The sequence below is a fragment of the Tursiops truncatus genome, chromosome 10, assembly GCF_011762595.2.
Source record: "Tursiops truncatus isolate mTurTru1 chromosome 10, mTurTru1.mat.Y, whole genome shotgun sequence".
Taxonomy (NCBI): domain Eukaryota; kingdom Metazoa; phylum Chordata; class Mammalia; order Artiodactyla; family Delphinidae; genus Tursiops; species Tursiops truncatus.
In genome coordinates this window covers 19,927,690-19,938,797 of record NC_047043.1, presented here as the reverse complement: position 1 = coordinate 19,938,797, position 11,108 = coordinate 19,927,690, and the positions used below count along the sequence as shown (strand labels likewise).

At 42.9% G+C, this 11,108-nt stretch overlaps 1 protein-coding gene across 1 annotated transcript in view; it reads left to right on the top strand.

The window, feature by feature from the left end:
* The first annotated feature begins 281 nt into the window (after window positions 1-281).
* RIPOR2 (RHO family interacting cell polarization regulator 2) overlaps window positions 282-11,108 on the top strand; it is a 210,242-nt gene continuing 199,415 nt past the window's right edge. Inside the window, exon 1 of the mRNA XM_019945181.3 lies at window positions 282-420. Within this exon, the coding sequence (XP_019800740.1) occupies window positions 345-420 (76 nt within the window). The 5' untranslated portion in view covers window positions 282-344. The remainder of the gene's footprint in view (window positions 421-11,108) is intronic.

Below are 11,108 nucleotides of genomic sequence, written 5' to 3'. Positions count from 1 at the left end.
TGCCCTCCCCCAGCCTCTGACGTGGGGCAGACACAGGAGCCCGGTGATCGGCTCGGCTGGAATAAATTACTGGCCCATCATCTTCATGCATAAAACATGGCACAGGAGGCCTGGGCTGGGCAGCCCAGCACAGCAGCTGCCTTCGGGCCAGTCGGGAGTTAAGGGAAGGAAAGAAAAGGCAAGTTTCAAGATAAAAGAAGTCAACGGAAGCCTTGGATATAAAAAAGGAGAAGAGAGCTTTTAAAAAAAAATTTTTTTTATACGTCTGGCCTTGACTTCCTGTATCGCTACGAGCACTTTTGCTCTCCAGCCATGAGAAGGTGTTAGACCCTCACTTTGGGACCATGGTGTTACCTTCACGATTGCACTGGATCAGAAACAGGCCATGGAGGGACAGGATCCGGAGGCGGCAGCTCAACCGTGAGTGTCCCGGGGTGTTGCCCGCTCCCCCCAACCCCCCCCCCCACCGCCCCCGCCTTCCTTCTCCACACCTTTCCCAGTACACTCATTTATGCCCCTGCTGCAAATCCGCTCCAAGCTTCCCCCCACCATCTCCTCCTTCATGTCCTGTGCACCCTCTTCAATGGTCTTAATTTTCATCCACTCCTCTCTCCCTGTTTCCTTCCTACAGCTCTATCCTAATTGGAGGTAACTAAACTCACTTTGTTTCAAGTAGCAAGCAAGAGAGGGCCTCTTTTCTTTACTTCTCCACTTGATGGAAAATACAAATACTTATACCAGTCAAGGGGCTGTGTGGATCGGAACTTTTGTTTATTATGGTGGGGGGAAAAATGCAGTGTCTGAATCAAACAGTGTCAGTGGTGTAGTTAGAATGCGTGAAACTCAAGGATCAGCGAGTCACATTTCCTTTAAGGACCCAATCATATGGTTTCTTAAATTATCAAACTCATACTAAGATTCCCCTTGAGTTGACACGAACTCTAACCAAAAGTGAGCTTTAATTAAATTAATTTATTTATGATTTATTAAACTATAGTTGATTTACAATATTGTTTTAGTTTCAGATGTACAGCTTCAGATTCTTTTCCATTATAGGTTATTACAAGATATTGAACATAATTCCATGTGCTATATAGGAAACACTTGTTGTTTATTTTATATATAGTTGTGTATATCTATTAATCCCATCCTCCTTCCTCTCTTCCCTTTAGTGACCATAAATTTGTTTTCTATATCTTTGTCTGTTTGTTTTGTAAATAAGTTGATTTGTATTATTTTTTTAGATTCCACATATAAGTGATATCATATAATATTTTTCTCTACCTAATTTACTTCACTTAGTATGGTAATCTCTGGGTCCATCCATGTTGCTGCAAATGGCAATATTTCATTATTTTTTATGGCCGAGTAATATTTCATTGTATATATATATACCACATCTTCTTTATCCATTCATGTGTCGATGGACACTTAGGTTGCTTCCATGTCTTGTAAACAGTGCTGCTGTGAACATTGGGGTACACGTATCTTTTCAAATTAGCATTTTCACCTTTCTGGACGTACGCTCAGAAGTAGGATTGCTGGATCTTATGGTACTTCTATTTTTAGTTTTTTAATGAACCTCTACTGTTTTTCATAGTGGCTGCACCAATTTACATTCCCACCAACATTGTAGGAAGGTTCCCTTTTCTCCACATTCTCTCCAGCATTTATTATTTGTAGACTTTTTGATGATGGCCATTCTGACCAGTGTGAGGTGATCAAAAGGGATATTTTAGTGTTGACGTAATCGGAGAAAGAGAAAGCATTCTAAGATGTATGTGTCAAGACCACTATCCTTCAATAAGTAACAAATTGGTGTGTGTCTGTTACTGGAAAGGTGTATTTAACTCAGATGTCAGCAAATTCAAATGGTTAGAGGGGCTATGCTGCTAAGTTCAGTGAGCAAAAGGGCTGTTTTCAGGGTGGTAAGGAATAGCTCACTTTCTTCTTATCTCTGTCATGGGAAAAACAATAGTGAAACCACGATGATAAATTACAGCTGCCACTTGGCCTCAGTCTGAGGAGGCAATAGGGCATGGTGGAGACTGTGGTACATGGGAAAGCACTTGTACAGGAGGGCACCCACCATTCAGTGCCATCAGATTATTTGCATGAGGAATGGGGGTCTGACCGGTGGCCAGATTTCCCAATTTCCCTTTTTTTTTTTTTCAAGAAAAGCAAAAAAATGCTATTTTCTAAGTGAAAGCTCTCAAGCTTAAACATTGGAAGTTAATTCTTTAAATTGTAAATATAGCCCATAGTGTGCTCTAATGCGAAATGTGACAGCTGTGGGGCACCAAGCCCTGGTTTAAGTGCTGGGTGCTGTTCTCATTAAAAGCCCATCACATAGTTTATTTAAGTCTAGTTATATGTTGGCAAGCCTTTCTTATGTGTTAAAAGCCTCTGGGGAAGACAGTTAAATTATGATGAATGAGTGGTTTAGGAACATAAATAAACACTGTCTGCTAGCTTAGGAGGGCAAGCTGGGCTGGTTGCATTCCAAATGGCACCCCAATACAAGGAACTGCACCCAGCAAAATCATTCCTTAATATAATTGAAGAAGCTCTTAGCAGTTTTTTCAGAGTCTCCACCTTAGTCATCTGCTTCTTTCAGCTGCACCTACCTTGACTTTAAATTCCAGTTTTTGTGACACCTCATTTTGTGTTGGTATGGAAACAGTTGTGGTCCCACAGATTTAGGGCAACATCTCTACTGTCACTGAGAAAGGATGGAGTGTGATCTGCATTATTGCGTACTGTTGGCGGGGTGGGGTTGGCCTTCCCTCTAAAAACAAGAACTTGGGAGAAAGGCCTGCTTCATTGTACTGATTTCACTTAAATTATGAGACTAAAATCTGGGTACTGTGATACGGTGTCTGCATGGTTTTAATATGAAACAAGGATGTGTTAATAAATGTTTAATCCAAGCTTGCTGTTCAGCAGGCTAGTCCTGACCTCTCTGGCCTATGTGTGTGAGGAAGGAGGGATTCTGACATTCCTCCAGGATGGTCAAGAGCTCTGCTGTATCAGGGTCAGGGTGAGTTAGAAATAGCAGCAGGATCAAGTGACTTTGTTTGGGGTTGATTTTTCCAACTCATGGAACCACTGAGCATGTTTGAAGGCAGAGAGTTAGAGGCTGTGGAAAGGGAGAAAGCGTGAAGACACTGAAGAGGGAAGGAACAATGGAGAAGCCTCTCACTGCAAACACCGGCCTGCAAGGCTAGTCCTAGACATTGTTTTGCAATTGCTAAGATTTGTCTTGGATAACTTTTCCCGTCCTCTTTCTCTGAGGCCTTTCTCACAGGTCAGCATCACCTCTGACTTGGAGACCCAAGCATTGTTGCCTCTTGGGGTTATTCTGTCATTGAGAAAAATAAGTTAATAGTCCTTTTTTCCTCAAATACACAAAGTGACCTTGAATGGCAATAGAGGGTATACATGCCACCACTCACCCTTTCCATGCCCCTGCAGACATTGCTAATCAGCCACAGCTTTCTCCATATCTTTCTTTCCCAAGGAGGCCATGCCCAATCTTAGAATCCTTTCCAATATAGTGCTGCTATTTGTAATCAATTATAATTGGCACAACGGTTGAAACCTGGATTTGTTTTTTTCTATTGATTCATAACAAATTGTCACAAGCTTATTGTCTTAAAACAACGTATATTAATTATCTCATAGTTTCCATGGGTCAGGACACTGGGTATGAAGTAGTTGGGTTTTCTTCTCAGTCTCCCAGTGTTGCAGTCAAGGTGTTAGCCAAGACCACAGTCTCCTGAGGCTCATTGTCTCCTTCCAAGTGCAGTGGTTGTTGGCAGAATTCAATTCCCTGTGGTTGTAGGACTGAGGCCCTGAGTAACTAAAGGCTACCCATTGTTCCCTGCCACATGGCCCTTCCTACAGCATGGTAGTCTGCTTCCTCAAGGCCAACTAGAGAGTGTCTGTTGCTGCTTGTAATCTCTCCTTTAAAGGACTTGCCTGATTAGGTCAGGCCCACCCAAGATAACTTCCTTTTTGATTAGTTCAAAATCAACTGATCAGGGACCTTAATTACATCTGCAAATCATTTATTTATTTATTTATCTATCTATTTATTTATTTATTTCTGGCTGCATTGGGTCTTTGCTGCTGTGCATGGGCTTTCTCTAGTTGTGGTGAGTGGGGGCTACTCTTCGTTGCAGTGTGTGGGCTTCTCATTGTGGGGGCTTCTCTTGTGGAGCACAGGCTCTAGGCGTGTGGGCTTCAATAGTTGTAGCACGTAGGCTCAGTAGATGTGGCTCGTAGGTTCTAGAGCGCAGGCTCAGTAGCTGTGGCGCATGGGCTTACTTGCTCCACGGCATGTGGGATCTTCCTGGACCAGGGCTCAAACCCATGTCCCCTGCATTGGCAGGGAGATTCTTAACCACTGTGCTACCAGGGAAGCCCTGCAAATTTTTAACATTTGCCATATACCAAAACCTAATAATGGAAGTAAAATCTCACCATATTCACGAGTTTTGCCCACACCTACATAAGGGAATGACACAGAGCATGTGTACCAGGGGGCAGGAATCATGGGGCCATCTTAGAATTCTGCTTACTCCAAACCCAGATGTCATCCTTGTAATAGAACCTTGATTCTGAGCTACTGGCTTTGTTTTTCTTTTTTACTTTTTATTGTGAAAAAGTTTTAAACATACAGGAAAGTAGAGAAAATAATATAATGAGTCTCATATACCCACGTAATTTAACAGTTGTCAACATTTTGCCATATTTGCTTCTTCTGTTTTCCTACTGAAATAGTTTAAAATAAATTGCAGGCATTATGACATTTCACCTCTAAAGATTTTAGTGAGAGCATCCTTAAAAAATAAGGGCCTTTTTCTACATAACTGCCTAATAAAATTAACAGTGATCCCCTAATATTGTTTAATACATAGTTTATATTCAAATCTCCCAGGCAGAATACAATTCTTAATGTGCTCTCCTGATGCCTGTAAACGCTTACAAAATGCCTGGCACCTAGTGTACTCAAAAAGGTTTGAATTCCATCAAAATTATATTCATATTTTATAATCATGTTAAAGCAATGACTCCCGAAGTCCAATTTCCCCTAGTCCCTCTCACTTCTTTTCACTGCCAGGGTCTGTAATGAGATATTTACATTATTTACAGTCTATAATAGTGTGGGGTGGAAAATAATGGAACCAAGGTACAAGAGCTGTAATGTGTTACCCTTCTTAGGGATATTCAAATTTTAAAAGAGGCCATCAATTAAATAAATTGTTTAAATAATAAAATAAAAGATACCAGCAGAGAAAGACCCAAATATGTGATGGCAGGCAGATATCTTGAGGAGAGGCTTATCTGACACCCTGAAAACTGTATCAAGCTGCTTCCTGAGACCTCCCCAGGTAAAAAGGGGTCTAGAGAGAGCACAGTGGGCACTTGGCTTTCTGAATGATGACAGCAGTTTCAGGGCAGGGTCTGGCAGTAAGGGGTAGGCACAGATAAGAGGGTGCCCTGTGACCCTTTCTTCCCTTGAATCTGCTAAAGTTTAGGGGTGATGAAAGGGAAGAAAGCCTGGAAAATGTATAAACTTTGATAACAGGGATATATGACTTCACATCCTACTTCTACATCTTAGCTCTTGGCCTGTGGGCAAGTCATTCTACTTCCCTGAATGTCTACTTCCTTAAGCCCAAAATGGTTGTTATAACGACACCAACCTCGCAGTGTTATTAGGGGGATTAGAAGATATAAAATGTATCAAGTGCCTGGCAAGTGGCAGCGGTAGCTATTGGGATCCGAGAGACTGGTAATGGTAATGGTGACCTTTGGGACAGGATAAAGGGGCTACCATTGCCACCACCACGCTTTTGGGTTGGGGAAAATGCCATGCTGGAGAAGGCAGCCCCCTCTTACTCAGATCCTAACATCACCCCACTTCACCCCCATACCCGGCCAGCTTGCAACACACCAGGTAGGAGGTAACCCAGCCCTGCCAGGGGAAAACCACTGGCCCCTGGGGGTGCAGTTAACTCCTGTTCTTCTGAGAAGCTGGGGTGAGTGTTTTCCCCAGTGGTGGATCCCCAGGCTGTTTGCAGTACAAGTAAATGCATCCAGGTGACATAGCCCAAGCGGAACTTATTGCTTTGCTGCCTTGAAAGGTGGAACTCCACGTCTGGGGAGAGCTTTGTTGGAGAAGGCTCAGGATGACACCCTCTGTGGACCCAACTGAAGCAATGGGAATGAGTTCTCTCTGTCCCTGAGAAGACAGCAGTGACAAAGCTGATACGCGTTTGAGATTTGCGAATGCTGCTGTCTCAAAGACACCACTTGTCACTTCCTTCCCAGCGTTGATGTGGCGTGGTTGTCTTGTTCGGCCGTTCTCCTCACTCAGTGTGGTGGTATTCTCCATTGGGATGGGGCAAGAAGGGGAGCCGTAAGCAGCAGTCTGAGTTCCGCACACCCATCCCTGGACAGTGGTTGGGAGAGCGGGTGTGATTTTGAAAGGGGGTTCTCCCAGACTGACGGTTCTCCTACACAAGGAGGTAAGAACCCAGCCGGTTATTCCTTACCGGGTGCGGCCTTGGAGTCTTTTCTAAATACCTCTGTGTCTCCAGATGAAACGGAAGACAAGGGCTGGCGCTGGGCAGGCCCCAGGTAGCCAGGGGCTGATGGCTGGAGGAGTGTGCACAGTGCCTTTCCCAGCCTCTTCCATCCGCGCGGGGCCGCCCACTCTGCAGATGGCCCCTGCTCGCCAGAGACCCAGCATCAGCTTACAGAGCAGCCTGCTGCCTATCGGTTTTCTGCCCAGCTCACCTGTTATCTGGGGAGGGTCGGCAGACGTGCTGTGGGGCTGGAACGACTCTCACGTTTCTCCTCAGGGCTCCTCCCCTCCGGGATTTTGCACCAGCTTAGGGAAGCCATATGGCTGCAGATTGACCTTTTCAGCCTGGATACAGACACCCAAACGTCCTAGACCACAGCAGGAGCCGTGTTGCTGCCTTTCCTGACTTGCTGCCTCAGTATCTTGCCATTGATCTGACTTAATTAGAATGACTCCCAAATGTCAGATTCCTAGTGCTGCTCTTGCTGACTCAGGCTGGTCTCCTCTGTTTTTGTTTTAAATTGAAGTATAGTTGATTTACAAAGTTGTGTTAATTTCTGGTGTACAGTAAAGTGATTCAGTTATATATGTATATTCTTTTTCATATTCTTTTCCATTATAGTTTATTATAAGATATTGAATATAGTTCCCTGTGCTATACAGTAGGACCTTGTTGTTTATTTTATATATAGTAGTTTGTATCTGCTAATCTCAAACTCCTAATTTATCCCCCTCTGCCCCCTGCTTTCCCCTTTGGTAACCACAAGTTTGTTTTCTCTGTGTGTCTGTTTCTGTTTTGCAAATAAGTTCATTTGTATCACTTTTTTAGATTCCACATATAAGTCATTTCACATGATATCTGTCTTTCTCTGTTTGGCTTACTTCACTTAGTATGATAATCTCTGGGTCCATCCATGTTGCTGCAGATGGCATGATTTCATTCTTTTTTAAGTCTGAGTAATATTCCATTGTATATATGTACCACATCTTCTTTATCCATTCATCTGTCAATGGACATTTAGGTTGCTTCCATGTCTTGGCTATTGTAGATTCTGCTGTTATGAATATCGGGCTGCATGTACTTTTCAAATTAGAGTTTTCTCCAGATATGTGTCCAGGAGTGGGATTGCTGGGTCATATGGTAGCTCTATTTTAAGTTTTTTGCGGAACCTCCATACTGTTTTCCATAGTGGCTCTGCTCTGTCTCACACCCCTGAATTCCTCGCCTGGCTCCTGTTTCCTTTAAAGCCATAAGCTTAAAGATTTGGGAGGAGGTAAGCAAGGGGATCACCCCAAGTGTAAAAAAAAAACCAAATAAAGAAGACTTTTAGAACATTTCTGTAAACCACGGGTCACATATTTTCCTAGGTTCCAGTCTAGCCACCTGCTAAAGTCGCCCACGAACAGCCTCAGCCCAGACAGCGGGCAGGCTGGCCCCCCAGGGCCTGAGTTTCTCCACAGTTCTGCATCCTGTTTACCAGCTGTTCTGTCAATTACTGAGAATTTGACTTGTTTAGGGAGCCTAGTATTCATACTGGTGTAAGAGTTAGTTATATAGCTTCCAACACGACATTACCTGTTTTCTCATCAACCAGAAGATTAATTGCTTTCCATAGAAGCCTTACCCTCAGCCTTCCTGCCTGAGTGATTGAGTCCCAGAGTGCTACTTCCAAATGCCCCATTCCAGCTTATACTGTCAAGGATTAAAAGCATGGGAAACCCGAGAAAGGGAGATACTTTGAATAATTCAAGGGGGTTCTGTTGGTTGAGAAAGTGCTCTCTTTGTATGTACATTGATCTGGACAGATATTTTAGCCATCTCCAGCCAAGGACGGACAAAAGAGAGGGTGTGGAGGGAAAGGGGAAGGAGAGGAAGAAGAAACAAATTTCGAACACAACTAACTGAAATTAAAAAGAATGAAAACAGCAGTGGGATTAGAGGACTCAGAGCTTGGTGGAGGGTCTTAAAGCCTTTAATCCTCAGATTGGTTGTTGGTGGACAGATCTAAAGAGCCCGAAAGTTAACCACTGGAATAACAACTTGGACTCTGGCTGGAAGCAGAAAATTACCAAAATAGCAAATTTTCTCAGTAGCATTAAGCCAGTGTATTACGTTGGGGGGAAGGAGGGTTTTAGGGGATAGGAACCATCTGGAAATATGTTAGCCTAAAAGCAAGCCACTGTGTAAGTACCAGTTTTTCTATATCAAGATCCAAGAAACTGTTTAACTGCACAGGAATATGTGTGTGTGTTTGTGTACACATACACAAACACACACACAGACACACCCCAGTTGTCAAGAGTGTGATGACTGGGGCTTCCCTGGTGGCGCAGTGGTTGGGAGTCCGCCTGCCGATGCAGGGGACACGGGTTCGTGCCCCGGTCCGGGAGGATCCCACATGCCGCGGAGCGGCTGGGCCCATGAGCCATGGCCGCTGAGCCTGCGCGTCTGGAGCCTGTGCTCCGCAACGGGAGAGGTCATAACAGTGAGAGGCCCGTGTACAGCAAAAAAAAAAAAAAAGAATGTGATGACTGTGAGCTTGGGCAGCAGCACTAAAAAATAAATGTCTTTAGTTTGTTTTGATCTGATACAAAGCTATTATGTCTTTGTTGTATAAAACTCAAACAATTCAGAAACACATAAGAGAGAGAGGGAAAGTCATCTAGAATTCCCAGCCCCCTCATTGTACAGCATAGTGCTCCCATTTCTTTTTCTAAAACATACTCAGTATATTATTTTCATAGGCTCTGTTCTGCAACTTGCTTGTTTCACTTAACAACATAACTTGAATACCTTTCTGACAGTCAATGGCCATAAATATCTTTAGACTGGATCCATACAGCCAAGTTCAAATGGAGGCCTGCAGAGTTTGGGCAGTTTAAATGTATCTAATCTGATTCACTTATTCCTGAAAAAATTATTATAATTATAAAAGTAGATTGTATTGGATGGGGACTGAACTGTTCGCTTAATTATTCACATAGCCTGGGTGTCTCTGACTCTCTGTACTCAGATGGTAAGGAGGAGTGTTTAAAAGGTCAGGGTACTCAGGAGAGGGTTTGTGTATGTACTTTCAGAAAACTATCCCCCACACAGTCCTTGAAGGGTAAATCTTTTCATCCCCCACCAAAATGAAGGGTGATTTGGGAACAAGACCATTCCTTATCCCATTGCAGGTTGGTGCCATTGGTGCCTGGTTCCCAAGGCACCAGGATGTCCTTGTGCTTAGGGGTAGGTAGCTTGGCATTTAGCTCCATCATAGAATGGGACGTGAAGAGGCATCTTAAACCTGAGCCTGCACCCAAAAAGAGTTCAGCAAGATCAAGAAAAACAGAGTCTAGGATATTTGCTAATAACTCTTTGAATTGCTGCTCCCCAGAGCTTTGTTCCCTGAGGTTTTGTGTACGAATAGAGTCAAATTAATCCAATCCTTCAATTTTCAAGCAAGTAACAAAAACCCATAAAGGACTTACTTGCTAATATTGTGTTAATGGGAGGATAGCAAATTCATGTAAATGAGCCTGCAAATAATCTCAAGAGATTTCCCCCCTGCGGACCAAGAGGAAGCTTTACTTCTGTCAGGATGGTTTCAAAGGGAGAGAAAGGATGCTCTTTTGAGCTATCAGAAACGATGAAAGCAATTTTGTGGGCCTGCAAACACCCTCTAAATGGTACAGATGATGAAGGGATGTGTTAGATGTATTTTTTAATGTTTTCTGAGATTTCATAAGCAACAGTTTTTACATACAGAAAAGTGAAAAGAATTATAGAGGGAACATCCATATAACTACTACCTAGATTCTACCACTAATATTTTATGATACTTGCTTTATCTTATATCTACCCATATATCCACCCCTCTATCAATCCATCAATAAATCTTATTTTTAATGCTTTCAAATTTAGTTACAGACATCCATACACTTCACTCTAAACACTTCAATATGTATGTCATTTAATCTTTGTTACTGGTTCTTTAAAAATATTTAGTCAAGTTTTTTGAGGTTTAATTTACATAGAGTACATTTTTTATAAGACCACTTTTACTTTTTAGTGTACAGTCCTGTAAATCTTGGCAAACACCTATGGTTGTGTAACTCCCACAACAATCATGATATGAAAAGTTCCACCACCTCAAACATCCCCTCATGCTCCTTTGTATTCAACCCATGCCTTCGTCAACTGATGGTCTGCTTTCTGTCCTTACAGTTTTGCCTTTTTCAGAATGTCTTACAAATGGAATCTATAACCTGTAGCCTTCTGAGTATGGCTTCTTTCATTTAGCATAATACACTTGAGGTTCATCCATGTTGTTGCATGCACCTTTGTCATCTTCATTGCAGAGTAGTATCCATTACTGGATGTATTTCTATAAGGTAAAATCATGTGCAGGTGGTAAGATCTCTCATCACCAAAAAGCATGGGCAAACAGCGATCACCAGAGTTGACAGCCCCTGAAGTCTCCATGGTCCTCATGGCTCTGTGCCTGTCTTGGGAATCTCTAGGCAAATC